The 18,414-nt window shown below is 40.7% G+C and overlaps 1 protein-coding gene across 1 annotated transcript; it reads right to left on the reverse strand.

Annotated features, from left to right (window-relative positions):
* Nucleotides 1–1,490: 1,490 nt before the first annotated feature.
* grk1b (G protein-coupled receptor kinase 1 b) lies at nt 1,491–13,425 on the reverse strand. Its single transcript, XM_076273825.1, has 7 exons — nt 12,727–13,425; nt 11,027–11,154; nt 4,837–4,994; nt 3,608–3,691; nt 2,738–2,862; nt 2,366–2,567; nt 1,491–1,780 (listed from the first exon to the last, which is right to left on the reverse strand). The coding sequence occupies exons 1-7, from the start codon at nt 13,423–13,425 to the stop codon at nt 1,491–1,493; spliced, it is 1,686 nt and encodes a 561-aa protein (XP_076129940.1).
* Nucleotides 13,426–18,414: the final 4,989 nt, after the last annotated feature.

Below are 18,414 nucleotides of genomic sequence, written 5' to 3' on the forward strand. Positions count from 1 at the left end.
TCAACTGCGTTTCCGTGCAGAAAAGCAAAAGCCAAATGTGGAAAGTGGAACTGCTGTTAAGTCTGTGGTCTCAGGTGAGTGGATGCAAAAGTCAATCAAAGAGGAAGCCGTAGAGACTGTGGCCTAAACAGCTCCAAAAGAGAGAAGTCAGCAGACAGGCCTGTGGCCACAGACACAATTCCATCCCGAGCAGTGGGAGTGACTGAATAATACTTCTGAAAATCAACTCTCTCAGTTCATCAGACAATTTCCATTTTTACATTTGTGGGTATTTTCTCTGAGTGATTCCAGTACAGGTTATTCCAGATTTGCACATAATATCACTTCATGCACATTGCACCTTTTTCCATTCATTTTGCAACACTAACTTATTAGGATTAAATGAAAAGACGCAGTGTGCCAACAGTAGTGGGCTAAACCACATGAATATCAGGAAATGAGGAAAACACAAGTTTCTGATGCATGCATGTTTTATTGATTACACAAAATAATTATAGATTATTTTGTCATTCAGGTATAGTTTTATATTATATCAAACATCTACAAAAACGCTGTTTTAAAATAATAAAATAATGAATAATATGATATAATAAAACTATTAATGATTGCTCTTTCGGCTTGCTTTTATTCACATCAGTAGTTGGTGAGCTACCTCAACAAGATGTCGGGATTTTCTGTTATTCTATCATTTTAATTAAAATAATGTTTTATTACAAAAATAGATTTTATTTTATTTCTGCATTCTACTTATTCCATAGAGATATTCTGCCAAGGAATGTTAACCAAAAATAGTTTAACCTCCAGATTAAAGCAAGCTGATGGCTTTACCAACCTTTGAGGTGCAGTATTGGGTCTAGCTGGACTAAAGTTGAAAGTATGAACGTCATAATCTGTGCTGAAAAACTTGCTGAAAAGTGAATCAAAGTGATTTGTATGAGTTTTTGAGATGTATGTGTTTTGTTGTTGCTGTTGCAAACAGTCTGAGACATGGGAAAAAGAGCAGAATAATACAAACTGTACATGAAGATGAAGTATAAAACATATTCAACATTCAACTATTTGGGTGTTTCAAGCTACCTGTGACCCATGGAGGATCTAAAGCACCAACATCCTCCTCACTGAAGTTAGACTGCTGTACAGTCACCTGCAATGACCAGGTATTCTGGTCAAACTGGATGGGTCTCTCATTTAAAGGAATTATGTACACATATCAGTATATTCTTTCTCTTTCACTCAGTTCATTTGTTGCAAAGACTTTGCATGTGCTTTACCCTACCCTCCTCCTACATTGTCTGTCTTTTCATCCTCACATTCACACATATCCATACGTCCACTCACTCTAATTCTTTTGGTCAATTCATAATTTTTTATCCTACTAGTGTTTCCTAAAATGTCCAACTTATCTCAATCCATTTTTGCTTCAGTCATTTAATTGGTCAATTCTTCCCCTGTCTTTTCTTGTACCCTTGACTCGGTCCTTTCCTATTGGCTCACAGCAGCACGCAGGCCCCGCCCTTGGACTCCTGGGGGACGAAGTTGGGGTCGAGGTCGTTGGGCAGCTTGCCTTTCTCGGCCCAGAGGTTTAGCTCGCCGAACACGCCCGTCTCTATCATCTCCTCCTGCCAGGGGATGGGGATGTTGCCCGAGGAGAAGTCGTCATAGAACTCGGTGTCCTTGTTGTCGAGGACCACGCCCTTGACCGTGCTGAAGGCGCCCACGTCATCGATGTCCTTTGCATAGACCTGTTTAGGGTCCGGGACGAATGGAGGTGGTAACATGCCTGCAAGATGTATTGGGAAGGTGAAAAAGTGAAGGTGAAAAGTTAACAATATGTGTGAATGTCTGTGACATTCAGTGCGCACTCTTTTTTAAAGGGGTTTCCAGCTACCCTATAGTGATTAGAAAGAATTTATCAATACTCATTTCCACATCGTAAACAAAACATGTACAATTATTTTGTGTTTTGTGATTAGATAATTATGACTGAACTATCTGTGCAGGTATTGTAATGTTGGCACACCCCACGCGTGCGAATGAAAAAAGTTCCATTGGTGAGTTGGTTTTACGTGACAGACCTAATAGCACAAGATTAGATTTTAGATTAGATTAGATTAGATTAGATACTTTATTGTCATTGTACACAGAATACAACGAGACATTGTTTGGAACAACCCTGAGATGCCCACAGATAAGCTAAAAAAAAAGACTAAAAATATACATAAAATAAGTTAAATAAATAGATAGTTACACATGATATGCCTATTGCACTAGTACCAATACAAATAGTTTGCAGTGACTAATGTGTGTATACTAGCACACAGGTTGGGGTGGTGGAGCTATAGTCTTTTAACAAAAAGCTACAAACCTGCTTCCAGTCGTCCCCAGTTGAGTTCTTTAAAGTAGGCTTGGCTCTTGAGCTCGGCACATTCGTTGTCCTTGAAGCCGAGCCGTTTGACCGGGTCCTTCTCCATCAGGCCCTCACAGATGTCCTTCAGCTCCTTGCTGAACTTGTCCGGGTAGGACACCGGGTCCTTCAGGATGCGCCGCTTCACCTCATCATTTTCCACCTAAAACGTGAAGTAGCAGTATACAGTAGAAAGTCACTGAATACTGTAGTTAGAGTTACCTGTTAGTACCTAAGTGGTGTGTGTGTATGTGTGTGTAGAGAGAGCATAAGTCTATCTGAAATAATCGAGCTGTGCTGAAAAAGTCTAACATTACGTTCGGTTGTCAGCACCTGTTCTCCTCGAACGCGAAAAGGCCCTTTGGCGGCGACCATCTCGTAGAGGGTGACCCCCAGGGTGAAGTAGTCCACGGTGTAGTCATACTCTTTATGCTCCAGCAGCTCAGGGGCCATGAAGCCTGGGGAACCCAACCGAACACACACAGTTTTACGTATTTGTTTGGGCTTTTGGCTTTATTCAGATGGAGAATGACTGGAAGCGACGGGATGGGAATGGGAAATGACCTCAGGTCGGATTTGAACCCGGGTCCCTGTGGCCACTATAGAACTTGCACCACAGTTCCCCTGACAGAGTGCAGGTTTAAAGTCATAGATAAGACTTCCAAGTAGTAGGCTTTGGAGAGTACAACTGTAAGTATACAGTTCTTCATGCCTGTTTTCGTGGGCCCTTTTACAATTTTTTTTTCTAAAACGGATAGTTCCGGTATCCTTCATCATAATTGGCTGAATCGCTGCAAAAATCACCATCCAGCATAACCCTACACCTTGACAGCATTTTGTTCTATATTACTGCACCACCACAAATTGATACAAAAGTTAGAGTTGCTGCGTCTCGATATTGCTTGGCAACAATTCTGATAGAGGAAATATATTTCTTGGCTGAAGAATAATTATCTATGAATAAATCGTTACATTTCTCGTTTCTCGTTGCTGTGCCTTTATTTTATTAAATCTTGTCAGGTATATGTAGTAACCGTTTTAGAAAAGCAATAAGCCACTCGAGTCCATAGTATACTGATTTTACAACAGCTAAGTCGGATTCAAACTTCCATGGGCTCACAGACCCTGTAAAATGTCTGTTTACATTAAGTTAAGTTACATGACATATACATGGAGATATGATGTTGGGATGGTTACACTGACCTGGGGTTCCTGCATATCCCTTAGTCTTGTCTTGTCCTGGCGGGAGTTCAACAGCCAAACCCAGGTCTGAAAGACGCACATGCCCTGAAAAGAGGTCCAAGGGCCTTTTAATCTTACAGTTTAATTGAGTGATGTAATTCAATCAGACATATTCATATAGATTTTCTAAAAAGAAGCAAGAAGCAAGTATTCTGTGCAGTAGAGAGATAAAGTGGTCAGTGAGATACAAATGCTTTCCCTCTCGTTTCCTCCTTATCTGCGTTGAAATGTTTACCTTTGAGTTTTTGTAAAACAAGCTAAATAAAGTACTGTGTGTGCCTGACAGGCTCTGATATCCAGGTTGTTGTCTAATGCAAACAAGCCTCACAGCGCAAAAAATGAATGTCGGACTCTCTCTTCCTAAGAGCTGTGTAACCATTTCCAAGTTGGTGATAATCATATACAGTAAACTTCTGCTGTGTGGATTCAAGTTCAAAAAGGAAATTTTCACCAGTCTTCACCTCAACTCAGCATCATGGCCTTACAGTCAACATGAGTCATAGTCCAGGCAAAGTAAGGTCTGACCCAAAACGAATTCACTTTTTTATATTTCAATTGGTGATAGACACCAAGTCCATGAAAATCCAGTTGGTGAAAAACATAGGATGTTTTTATGCATTATCCTTCAGCAAATACTGACAAAACTGTAATAAGAATGTCTGATCCCATCTAAACTAACATGGGGTTTTAGAATCTTGCATTGTTGAGGAACACTCTTTTATTTCCAAAGAGTTAGTGAATTCGCAGGCTTATTTCAGACTGGTTTGAGTCTTTAAATAGAGTGTTTTTCGCATGCAAGTGTTCCACAATGTAAAAGCTTTACAAACATATAGTTATACACCTTGGTTCACTGAAGAACATGATGAATGAACCAATCTCCAATCACCTGTCAGGAAATATTTTTCCACTAAGGCAGTGTCTGTGAAATATTCCTTGTCTTTCAACATTCTGAAGTGACCTGGCCAGATTCAGGAGATAATAAAGTAAAATAGTTTGAATTCTGTGTCTAATTCATGTCTGTAAGCTGTACCATGCTACTATTAATATTTGTATAATTTAATATTTGTAATTCTTCTTCTTCTCTTTCTCTCCCTCTCTCTCTGTGTGTGTGTGTGTGTGTGTGTGTGTGTGTGTGTGAGTGTGTGAGAGTGAGTGAGTGTGTGTGTGTGTCTGTGCACGCTTGTACTCACCTGCATCGTCCAGTAAAACATTCTCAGGCTTGAGATCTCTGTAGACGATCCTGTGCTGGTGGAGATGCTCAAGTCCACAGATGATCTGAGCCGTGTAGAAGCATGCCCTCTGCTCATTAAAGCCTGGGTTCTTCTCATCCACGTTATACATGTGAAACCTACACAATGGGTGGGTTGCACCAACAAGGATTAAATTAAACTTAGTTTAGGCCTAATGAAGGATTTGTAGATCTAAATTTAATTTGAGCTATTAGTCCATGAGCCAGAGGGGGTCGTCACTACCACTTGGGGGAGCAAATTCTCACTATATTTCTCTGAAAGCTACATATCTCTGGAGTATAAAATGGTATGATAGCAAGTTGGATCTTGTAGCTTTGTGGCTGTACAGGCCTTCAAAGTTGACCTCTGATTTGAAAAAAAAGGAAATTCCGCCTATTGGCTTTTTTTGTTAAAACACTCATAAGAGCCCAGAAAATAATCTTATTATTACTGATGCATATGTGGTGTTTGATGTTGGCATACATATTTTGACTCATTATGTGATTTTGCTCTTCATTTTGGTTGATAAAATTCAAGATTTATGTGCAAAAAAAGCTAATTTGAGTTTTCAGAGCAACATGTTATGGCAATACCTGAATGCAGACCTTATTAATCATTACTATTCTACCTTTCTTACTTTCAATTGCGAGTTGAAATTGATGTTAAATGATGACATACATAGGTCTGCAGTACAAATGTTTTTTAAATTGTAGCTGAAACGAGTACAAAGGATCTTTAATCTATTCATTGAATTCATCATCGTCAGAACAGGAGCACAGAGGATGCCATCTCTATGGCACTTCACTCTGCCCTGTCCCACCTTGACAATAGCAACACCTATGTAAGAATGCTGTTCATTGACTTCAGCTCAGCGTTCAACACCATCATCCCCTCCAAACTCAGTGAACTGGGCATCAATACCTCCCTCTGTAACTGGATTCTGGACTACTTGTATTGCATTCATTGTGTCTACACTTGAGATAAATAAGTTTGTTTTTTCTTTTATCACATATACATATATTGGTAGATGTTTTTTCTTTACCTTGACATGTTTCAACGTATACTTCCATCTTCATCAGAAGGTCACACGGTGGAGTAGTGTGACGCGTTTTTATCAGCTGATGTTGTTATGGAGGTGTGATCCACCTGTCAGTTTTTTGACAGGTGGACCACACCTCCTGCTGTCAGTCAGCCGCCCCCCAGGAAGGCACTCCAGGTATGGGAGAGCATATATCATCCCTCATCTCTGTTCATCGTCTTCGGGCTCCGCTTTCTTATTTCAATCGCCTCCTTTATCCAGCGGTGGTATCGGTTGTTCTCCTGCTTAATGACTCTGGCATGCAGGAGGTGTGGTCCACCTGTCAAAAAACTGACAGGTGGATCACACCTCCGTAACAACATCAGCTGATAAAAACGCGTCACACTACTCCACCGTGTGACCTTCTGATGAAGATGGAAGTATACGTCGAAACATGTCAAGGTAAAGAAAAAACATCTACCAATATATGTGTCTGTGATAAAAGAAAAACCAAACTTATGGATTCTGGACTTCCTAACCAACAGACCTCAGTCTGTTAGGTTAGATAATCGCACCTCCTCAACCATCGAACACCAGTGTACCACAAGGATGTGTGCTGAGCCCTCTCCTTTACTCCCTCTTCACCTACGACTGTACACCTGTACATGACTCTAACACCATTGTCAAGTTTGCAGATGACACTACGGTGATTGGGCTCATCAGCAATAACGATGAGACGGCCTACAGGGAGGAGGTCCAGCACCTAACATTGTGGTGCACTGATAACAACCTGGCACTCAACACCAAGAAGACCAAAGAGCTCATTGTGGACTTCAGGAAGTCTAAAGCTGGCACACACACCCCCATTCTCATCAACAGTACTGAGGTGGAGCATGTCACCAGCTTCAAGTTTCTGGGTGTCCACATCTCTGAGGACCTCTCTTGGACCCTCAACACCTCTACCCTGATCAAAAAGGCTCACCAGTGTCTCTTCTTTCTGAGGTCCATCTGTCTCCTCAGACCCTGGTGAACGTCTACCGCTGCAACATCGAGAGCATCCTCACCAATTGTGTCACAGTTTGGTATGGCAACTGCTCTGCCCACGACTGGAAAGCACTGCAGAGGGTGGTGAAAATTGCCAAACACATCACCGGTTCCTCACTCCCCTCCATCGAGGCCATCCAGGGCAAGCGATGCTTGCGTAAGGCGCGCATCATCAAAGACTGTTCTCACCCCAACCACAGACTGTTCACCCCACTCCCCTCCAGGAGGCGTTACAGGTCTCTCCGCATCCGAACCAGCAAGTTCAGAGGAAGCTTCTTTCACCCTACTGAACTCTAGCTCTGCATCCCGGTGACATCCAATAAACTAAGACCCCATCACCCCCTGCCCCGCCCCCGCCTGATGCCTCCTTGCCTGTGCCTGTTGAGGTGTCCACGACCATGGCAACCTTGACAGGGACAACAAGGAGGCGGACATCCCCTAGACCCCCCCCCCCACACACAACTGCACTACCCTATCCCACCCATCTATCCCATCCATCTATTTATTTACAAATGTACATACTGTAGTTACACTTATACTGTACATAGCCATATTCTACTGCTTTTCATCCTGCACATACACTTATTATTAATACTATTGTAATGTTACTGTTTCTGCACTACAATGGTACTGTTACCACACTGCACATAGTTGTACATACTGTACATATCTGTCTATATGGTTCATACTAAATATCCATATTTATTCATTTTTTTCTGTAATATATTCTGTTAATACACTGCATATATCTATGTTCTTACTACTACTATAATGGTACCGCCACTACATTGCACATACCTGTACATGTTGTTCATACATTGTTCATATTACAGTACATAGCCATATTTATTCTGCTCTTATAAGGTAACTGCTAATACACTGCACATATTTATATTTAATTTATGCTACTCTAAACCACCTTCTGCAAAACAACTGTATACTACTGTCTACACTGCACTATATTTCTTGTCCTGTCTATGCACCAGCTGCCTTTTTTGCACTTCTGGTTAGTCACAAACTGCATTTCGTTGTCTCTGTACTTGTTCTCTGCACAATGACAATAAAGTTAAATCTAATCTAATTTAATCTAACAAATTATCTGCCTCTGCTTTGCCTCTTTACGGATCATGCTATGAATAGCAGCAGCAATGTCTGCATAAGTTGAGACATTGTTATTGACCTTCTGGACCAGAGACATTCCATCAATGATTGTTGCTGTATTATATTCATCTGGAAGATTATCTGATAGTGATGCAAGTTTCTGCAAATGCTTTGCAAGTGCTGCTTTAGAGGTTTTCCTTGGGGTCCCCTCAGGTGTCGCCAATGACCATGGTTAAGGTCCAAAAGGGTGACAAAAGACTTCTCTCATGTCCAGTCTTTAACATGATGGTCTGTGCCTGTGTTTTCTTTTTTGACTCATGCTCGTAAATGTCTTTAATTTTTGCTTTGTCAATGTATCATGGAATTTGTGCTTAGGTGTATCTGACTCCAGCCTCTATGTCATGATCTTTGCCTGTAGTATGAGCCTGAATCAGATCACCCCTAACCTCTTGTGTTGCTTTGCCTGCTGTAGATATGCAAATGAACTCATGTTCCTCTGAAAATGGATTGATCCAATTTCAGTTTCTGTCTCATCAGATCTAACTGTGTAGAATTTTTAAAACTGTTGTAAATGTATGTACTTGTAGATCAAGTCTTGGAAAATAGTTATTATTTCTTTTCAATGGAAATGATTTTAACATCAGATGAAAGACAATTTTAAGTATGATAATAATAATAATAATAATAATAATAATAATTGTACATAATGATAACAATGTGTAAAGTATGAATATTTTCACCAACCAGTTCATCTACATCTCATTCCCACATTCTTACTAGTCAAAAGTACAACTGAAATGTATAATGTAGATCATTTTAGCACCTGTGATGCAATTACCATAATTTCCCAACTATTAGCTGCAGCTTATACATTGATTTTGCAAAATTTCTTCAGCTATGAGGTTAATACACGGGGGCAGTTAATATGATATATGGTTTTGTTTCTTTTAACTTGCATAAAACACTGTCGGGTAGCTTATACACAATACGGCTAATACACAGGAAATTACTGTATGTATTTCATGTGCCCTGGACATTATAAAATTATAATATTTATGTTAAGCTGGTGAACAATTTTCATATGGTATTCCTTGAATGTAAAGGTAATATGTGATTGGTAATCATGATGTTTTGATCTCTTGGAATATCTCTTATGGGTAGTTTCAATAAAATACTAATTTACTGAATTTTGGGATGTTTCCAAATAGTACATTTACAAATAGTAAATAGCATAGCAATGCAGACCTATGTAATCATTTGTATTTCAAGTCTCTGCTGGGAGGTAGGAAGGTATAAATACATTGATTAATGAGGTAGTGGGCATTTCAATTAGTGCTGCAACACGTTGTGTCTCTGAAAACGTAGATTTGCTCGTTATTACACATAAATCTTGAATTTTATCAACCAAAATGAAGGGCAAAATCACATAATGATTCAAAATATGTATGCCAACATCAAACACCACATATGCATCAGTAATAATGAGGTTTGGATTATTTTCTGGGCTCTTATGAGTGGTTTAACAAACAAAAGCCAATAGGCGGAATTTCCTTTTTTCAAATCAGAGGTCAACTTTGAAGGCCTGTACAGCCACAAAGCTACAAGATCCAACTTGCTATCATACCATTTTATACTCCAGAGATATGTAGCTTTCAGAAAAATATAGTGAGAATTTGCCCCCCCCCCAAGTGGTAGTGACACGCCCCTTTTTGGGCCTGTGGCTCATGGACTATATGTTGCACGACCTAATTTTAAGCATGGTTTAACCTTTAACCTGTGATTAAAACCTTGACCGGTGGGTTGTACCAACAAGGATTAAGTTTTAACCTGAATTAAATCAAGGTTTATCCATTAAACCTAGTTTAAAGATAATCAGGCTGTGTATAATTGCGTACATAATTTTTAAATCGAGTCTTATTACAGAATCCTTGGTGAATCATCATCAAATTTAAATTAATTTAAACATCAGCAGCAGGTTTAAAATGAATCCCTAACTGAAATTTAAATCTGAGATTAAAGGAGTTGAGCAACAGAATTAAAATACTATCTCAGGATTTAAATAATACAGGTTTATGTGAACATTTAAACCAAGATCAAAAGGATGGTTTAAATTTAAACCTGCTTACCTTTAAACTATGTGTAAAGTTTGGTGCAACTGGATTAATGGATATAATTTAATTTAATCCAGGTTAAAACGTAATCCTTGTTGGTGCAACCCACCCAATGTGTGAGACAGATTATTGAGCAGAGGGGAAGGATAAGAAACATATTTTCAAAATCATACATTTTCACACCAGTAAATCATTAAATCGCACACTATAACAGTATACAGAAATAAAGATATTGAGATTCAACAGTTACTCTATTCATTACTTAACATTAACCATTTCAAAATATAATTTTGACATACTATTTTGAATACGCTGAAAATATTTGAGAAAGACATTTTACAATGTCTTGGTTCATAACATAATACAGAGTAGTGAAGTTAATGACATAACATTTCTGAATGACAGAATTTCTAACTTTTTCTACAAATTATTGCCAGTAGGGGGCAGTAAGAGTGTAAGACTGTGGTTGTTATGGGTTTTAAAGTGTGCCAAGGGTCACTGCAGATATGCCTATCAGTGACACCTCTGAACTTTTTCAGACAATCTCTCGAGGTCAGATGCTGACGCAGTTACTCCGCTCTATCCCCAAATACCCCATCATATTAGCCTTGAAGTCGGTCTAATCTGGCCAGATTACGGAGGATTAAAGAAAGAGCCGTCACTGTGTACACTCCCCCCCCCCCCCTCCACACGCACACGCACACACACACACACACACACACACACACACACACACACAAACACAAGGAGGAGATCAATACTTAGTCTCGTTAACTCTCTCTATCTCTATCTCTCTCTTTCTCTCTGTTTTTATCTGCTGTGTCACACATCAACACTATATCTGTGGGTATGTTGTTTCCAACAGAACCATCTGTACCTGAGGTCTCCTCCATTCATGATAGTCATGACCAGACACAGATCATTCTTGGTCTGGAAGGCATACGCCAGCGTCACAATGAAGCGACTGTGCACCTTGGCTAGGATCCTCTTCTCAACGATAGCCCCCTAAAATACAACACACACATACACACACACACAAAGTCAATGCAAACTCTTAATAGACCTCCATGCTCAACTCAATGCATATTTGAGTTGCCACTTGTGTTTTTTGTTGTAGCCTTCTTGCTCATAGTGGTTTCGATCTGTAAAGTATCTTGAGACACATTTATTATTAAACACAGTCTATAAGTGAAAACAGTAGTGCATCTGAATTCTGCCAAAGGCAAAAATCACATCCACACTTGATTGAGGTAAATTGCAGCAATATTATCTGCCTTTTTAGCCACAGTGGTGGTGTGGTTTCAGGCATCTTGTATTGTATCTTCTATCATATTCTATCATCAACCAGGTAAAGCTTATGTTAGAGCTATTTGCCAGTCACATTTCCTCAAGAGCTCAAGAGAGGTTTAGTGCTGATTGGCTAGCACAATGACCTATTGCTGATCTATGAGCCATGTGGAGTCAAAGGTATCTCTTGTCTGGGGATCTAAACTGATAGGGACTCCTGCAGGATTACTCAGACATCAAAAAGGCACCAACAAATAAACATTTACACTGCCGTTAGGCAACAAGTTCACATATGGAATCTTGCATAGTCCAACTGGCATTGCATCCAGTCATGTGTTCACACCTTTGGAAAGTAGGTGCATATTTTATAGATCAGTGAAATAGATTTTATGACATCACTATGGAGTGCAATGTAATAGTACAGGTTTAATTATGCATACCTGTTCCTCTGATCAATAAAATATATTTCAACTATGTGAGGCACCCCTCTTTCCCAAATAACTCAGTCCATATTTGCATGTGCCTTTGTTATGAAACCAAGTGCAATCATTTGTTCTCTCTCTCTCTGTCCCTTTCTCATTGTTCTACTATCTCAGTCACCTGAGCTGCTTAGCTGGGTTTGGGCCTGCAAGCCTCTTTGCATTTAGCAAATACAGAATTAGTGTGATCTAATTCTCTGCACTTAGGTGGCTAAAGTAATCGCATCACTCACCTCCTTCCCACCCACCAACCCCTGCTGTCCCTCCTCTCCTCATGTCTGCTGATGCTCAAGGCCCAGTCTGAGTGACTTTACGGGTGAACACTTCATGTAGTCCCAGTTAGGCACAAATCTGTTATGCTGATGCTTTTGTGCAGTAATGGTAACAATGACAATCAATCACTGATATTTATTATTTTGTGAGCATGACAATAATGCCATCGGCAAGCCTTGAATACTGCGGTGTTGAGCAGTCTTTAAAAAAAAGTTCTCATGCACCCCTAAGAGTCAGTTCAGTTGGAATATGAACCCAACATAGGCCTGGGTTAGTTCAGGTTGCCAAACTGGCAGTTCCACACAGGGGTTGAGATTAAAGCCCCATTCAGACCGCTAGTGACTAGCGATAAGAGGCAATGTAATGTCTCAGACCGCTAGTGACTAGCGATAAGAGGCAATGTAATGTCAATGTAGATCAACGATCACAGGCGGAATAACCACTGCCAACGTGGAATGCTATTTGAAAAAGAGGCGACAAATGACTGGCGATATATGAATTGGCACAATGGGGCTTTGACCCGTGGGCAGGATCTCACCTCATACCCTTTGCGCTTCTTCAGCCTCTTTTTGTTGAGCTTCTTGTTGGCGTACATCTTCCCGGTGGCCTTCATCTGGCAGGCGCACACCTCGCCAAAGCCGCCCTTGCCCAGCACGCGGAAGTCGTTGAACCAGTCCTCTGCCACTGACTGGCCCTCCAGCCACTTGAACTGAATAAAGCGCAGGAAGTACATGCTGTCCTTGAAGCCGGCGTGGGCCTTGGCTTCCAGGTGCTTGAGCAGGATCTGTTCGCTCTCCTTGAACAAGTCGCCGCGCGTGTTCTTGTGGTCCTCCTTGACGCGGCTCACGGCCTTCTCGTCGAGGAAGCTGCAGAACGTCTTGGAGGCCGACTCGTAGTACTTGTTGACGATCTTCTGGGCCTTCTGTTGCCTGTCCTTCTCCTGGGCCACATTGTAGTCCTCGATGTCCTTCCAGAGGTCGGCGGCGTTCTTGTGCGTGGGGTCGCTCTCCAGGTACTGCTGGAAGAGGCGCTTGCCAATGGGCTGCGTCACACACATGCTGTTGAAAGTCGAGTCGACGGTGGCCTTCATGTGCTCAAACTTCTTGATGTGCGGCAGCTCGAGCTTGGCCCGGTACTTCTTGTCGCGCATGGTGGCAGCGGCCGCGCCATCCACGCTGCCTCGTGCTGATACGTAGGCCGAGTTGGCCACCACCGTCTCCAGACCACCGATATCCATGACCGAGTTTCACCTATCACAAAGAGGACAACAGGGAGAATAAAAAAAAGACACTCATGCTTAGCCATAAAGCCATGGCTGATGAACATACAAGTTGTATAGTCCTTATGCATTGATGGAAGTATCAGTAATTGGCTACTTTGTGCACTGCACCAAAATGTCACTCGTGCAGGTGATGCTTTACAGTGACTGCCCAGTAGGACAGTATGGTGGAGGAGGTGGTGTGGTAGAAACAGATCTGTGCACCCAAATAAAACACCAGTGGGTTGTGAACTTGATCCCAGGGGCCGCCAGCTTTGTGCTCCTGAGCCTGACTTAAGTCTGAGTTGCTCCAGACAGACTGTCCCTGTAGTTACCTCCCTATAAATGACGGACTGTCCCTGTAGTTACCTCACTATAAATAGCTCTGGATAGCACCATCTACTAAATACCAAATAATGAAATGTGTGGCATGTACTGTAAATGTAATTTACAGTAAAAACAGATCAGAAACAGTAGCCTCCACTAAATCCACTGTTATGTGTAAATAAAGATCTAATCTTGGACTCTGGTTCCAAGTGAGTGCAAGTAATAGCACTTGAGTTGGCTGGGTTTCACTTGAGTGATGTTATCTAGATTTCTCATGATCCAATTAATCCTCACTGGTAACGATGCCAACTGCTCAACTATAATCCCCTGACTGCCTGCAAAGTGCAAACCGAAGTTTCACAGATACTGTACAGTCCTTAGTATGTTAATTTCTGCTTAGAAATGTCTACTCAGTATATTTACCAAAAATAGCATGTTTTGTCTCACTCTATTGCCTCAACAATGTGATAGAACACATTTACCTGAATGTATACATTTTTGAAAACAAACATGCACAATAAACAAACAATTATTAAAACTTTCCAGATGCTAGAGGAACACACCATTGTAATGTCTGAAGTTCATTATTGATTAACACAAGGTAGGATTGACATGAGACAGGATTATGAGTCCATTCAAAACAGCATTTTGCTGTGGAATAGATATCATTATTAGCCTGCTTTGCTTGAAAAAAAAGAATGCATTAATTTCTCCAAGCAAAGGAGAATGTTATCCATACTAGAAGACAAAAAGAAAAGGAAGGACAACCAAATTTTAGTACTTTTGATACACTTAAAGGTTTTTCTGTCTCCTGGCTTCATTTCAGAGGAGAATGTCATTTTTATAACAGCCCTTTTAAAAAAACTGAATCTCTAAAGGTGCTGTCTAAACTTCTGAACAGTAATTGTCAACTGAACAACATAAACATTGCACATTTCTCAAAGCAATGCTAAAGAAATGTTACTGTATGGATGCATGTACCATGCATTGTTAGTTGAAGTTATGACAGCACATCCATACCATACCTTTTAGTGACTTCAAGAGGACCTTCAGACAGATGTGACGAACACAAAAACACAAATCCCAACTGAATTAATCCACTCCACAGTCCAGAAGTATTCAATATCCCATCCAAAACGATCCTGTGCTTTATTGAGTTCAAAAGAAAACCCTTTTCATCAGTCCATCACTCCCCTATTCTCTCCATCTCTCTGCCACTATCTTCCCTTCTTTCCCAGTCTGTCCGGCAAGGTGGTGACGAAGTGGGAAGACGAGCCATGGATTATGGTGCTGCTCTAATCCCACTTGATAGTTCATTAGCTAGTGGGGATTATGTCTGTACATCACCAAGGAAGCCAACTTGTCAGAAACTATTAACTGTGGTATGCTGAGGTCTCAGTCATTCATTAGTGGGCCTATAAGACAGTATAGGAAACCTCAAAATACCCCAAATCTACACAGCATCGACCCCCCTGCCACCACCATCATACACACACAAACTCTCATACTCTCTTCCTTTCAGTCCCTTTTTCTCATTAAGAAGCATCAATCAACACTATAGTTTGAACATATATGGCATGAAGTCTGTATGTCACTCAAACAGACACGACGTACAAGACATAGCAGGATAAGAAGGCCAAAGACGGAAATTAGAACACTCCTCCTACAGGGACTAGGGATGAGAGATTGAGATCAGATGGGGATTAAATGGAATATGTATTGGTATTTCCGAGACGCTGGACGTGTGGTAGCCATGACTGCGCTAACAGGATTAGTTTCATGGTGCTAATGAGATCAGAGAGAGGAAGAGTCGGATGGGATTGAGATAATGACCCAAACATGCGCTAGCTCACCATCTGACCTACATCCGGCCATGGGGAACACATGGAGATGTTTTGTCATCTTTCATTTACTTCAGTTATGAAGTACATCTCGTGGTTTTGTTACTGGGGTCCATCTGTATGGCGAAAACTTCTTGATTGACACATGATTGAGCCCTGTCATTACACAGCTGCTACAAGAATCAAGATGGACACAGATTGATCCAAACAGGTAGATTTAGGTGCACTGAAATGTACTGAAATTAATGGAATATCTTTTTAAATGCATGAGGCAGGTCATAAAAGCATGTCTCTCACATCAAAAGCATGCAAGTTGGTAACCCTGGTAATTATGATAGCCCTTACTAGCGACCTCGGGCGTGTTCAGTTAATCACAAGTGGCAGGTAGCAATAGAGGAAATGAGGAACATGGGTGGGGAACAGGCCAGGTGCAGGACTGACAACTGTGGATCTGTTTCTGGGATTGTTCCCTTGGCCAGACTCAGAGTAAACAAAACAAAAGACCATTTTTATGGTTTTCATTGGTGTGTTGTTGAAAAAATAAATGGCTGTGCATTTTATGCAGAAGTTAACTGAGCACAACGCAGTTAACTGACACACATACAGACACGTTTAAATTCTTTATTTTGATTAGAAGATAAGCGTATATCATAGCATAATCCAAATTCAACAAAAAAGTGTACAACAGCAGCCAATATCCCAGTCCATATGCACATTAAGGGTAAAGGTGACACTTACGCCTGAAGAAGCTACCATTTACTGCTGATACAGAACAATGTTTTGTCCATGTTTTGGCCTTGTTCGGTCCACAGATCTGCAGGCCTAGTACACCCATCTTGTGCACATGGCCTAAACTACCAAAAATGAGGGCAATGATTTTACAGTAGCCATTACACACACACACACACACACAGAGAGAGAGAGAGAGAGAGAGCAGCCGAAGGAAAGCACTGAAAGGCCTTAGGTATTAAGCAGGTATTAAGCACTGTAGCATCAAAGCTGCTGTCATTAGAGCTTCTTCTTCACCTCCACAGGGATGCACACTGTGCCCAATCATATCTCTTGTACTTTAACTGCACACATTGGTCCACAGTGTTGTGTATACAGAGTAAATGTACACCACACACTAATAACATGTATGTACAATGAAGAAAATTGCACGTTGTTCGTAATGGCTGATGATACCAGTAGGCCTTCTGCATGTTTGCTTTAGTTGTACTTCACATACTTCCTGTGTATTTGTGGTTATCCAGTGATGACCGCTAAGTAGCTTTCCGTCCATATAATGAAGACAAGCAGTACTTGTGCTCATGTCTAATTCTGTGAACCTGCGTTGGTTTTAATTCTTGTTTCTGGGCTTCAGGGTCAGTGGATGGTCCTTTTTCTTCTCACAATATGTCTCTGCCGTGCAAAAAGATAAGCCTGTCCCAGAAAATTGTTCTCTATAACATAACTGAATTTAAATTAAAGGCAGCACAAACAAACTGTTAATGATCAGATGAACATTAATAATCACCTGAAGTTTCCATTACAGTTTTGCCATGTTTCAAAGTGGGTTTGTGGTCTTTTCCTCAGTATAATATAGGCTACAATAATGTCAGCTGGCCAATCAGTAATAGCATATAGGGTGAGTTATGTGGTTAAAATAATGCACAAAGTATGCAAAACTGCATTTATTCATGTATTAATGTTTGCCGCTATTTCAGAAGAGCAACAATAGATCATGATAATGTGTCTTTCATGCACCCTTGGCTAAGTTTAACAGTTGCAGTAATTGACTTCACCACAGCTCGCTCCTTAAGACTATAACAAGATAAGTGTGATGTGAAACTCCCTTGGCAAGGGGCCAGAACCTTTTGTGTCTACAAGTGTGCTTGTGTGTATTTGTCAGTGTGTATGTGTGAGTGCTTGTCTTTGTACATAAAGCTGATAATGATGCCAGTAAGTTCCCTTTCACCCTGGACACAGTGACCTGGATATCAGTTTGTGGAGTTTTTTTTTAACTGGACTGGAATGTGATGTCCTGTCTTTCATGATGTCATTTAAAATTGATGACACACAAGCTTGATTATTCAGACCTAAAGTGGACCCACAGCTTATTTAAAGAACCACATAATTTATGTTATAAAGTGATTTCAACAAAAGTCAATTGAATCCAAATTGATTCACATTTCTTTTACTCTTTCTCTCTCTCACACACACACATACGGAGAGAGAGAGAGAGATAGAAACACTAAACAAACACACACAGAGTCTCTGTGTGTGTGTTTAGTGTTTCTTTCTCTGTATGTGTGTGTACACAAACAGACACTAACAAACAAACAAACACACACACACTCACACCATGCCCTCACTCATGCTGGTAGTGCGAGGCACTTTGCAGGCACACAGCAATTTTTTCCAGTGACCGCAATCTCCAGCTAAGATGTTTGGACAGCAAATGTACTCCAAACAGAGAGGCCCTTATTTGGTTCAATTTAGATGGTTTACAAAGAGTTTATACATCACATCTGGACAACAGTCAAAGCTGCCATTCTTCATGCACAATACAACATTTTACCCTTGTTTTGCACAAATGTCCAAAAGAGATAGCATGGGATGCCACTGGTAAAACAGACCGACTGGTAAAAAAGTCCTGAGTTCATTTCTTAGGGAGCAGAAGTTGGTAAAAATATGTAAAATGTGTGAGGTGTATTCATAGACATGATGAAGAGTTCATCACTCCATTTATACAAATATTTTGAAATCATGCCTTTTATATACCAGGTAATACCAATCAAACTGAGGTTGATTGTTTTTT

Source organism: Alosa pseudoharengus, unplaced genomic scaffold (assembly GCF_046254945.1).
Source record: "Alosa pseudoharengus isolate Yale_2024_CS ecotype anadromous, Long Island Sound unplaced genomic scaffold, YU_APseudo_1.1 YU_APseudo_1.1_scf_8, whole genome shotgun sequence".
Lineage (NCBI taxonomy): Eukaryota > Metazoa > Chordata > Actinopteri > Clupeiformes > Clupeidae > Alosa > Alosa pseudoharengus.

What these genes read in the sequence shown, in the direction of transcription:
- grk1b (XM_076273825.1), bottom strand. Translation starts at nt 13,425, where the DNA reads ATGGATATCGGTGGTCTGGAGACGGTGGTGGCCAACTCGGCCTACGTA. An exon ending in ATGAATGGAGGAGACCTCAG is followed by an intron (nt 4,995 to 11,026) that starts GTACAGATGGTT and finishes CCCATTGTGTAG; the next exon opens with GTTTCACATGTATAACGTGG. An exon ending in CTGGGGACGACTGGAAGCAG is followed by an intron (nt 1,781 to 2,365) that starts GTTTGTAGCTTT and finishes TACATCTTGCAG; the next exon opens with GCATGTTACCACCTCCATTC.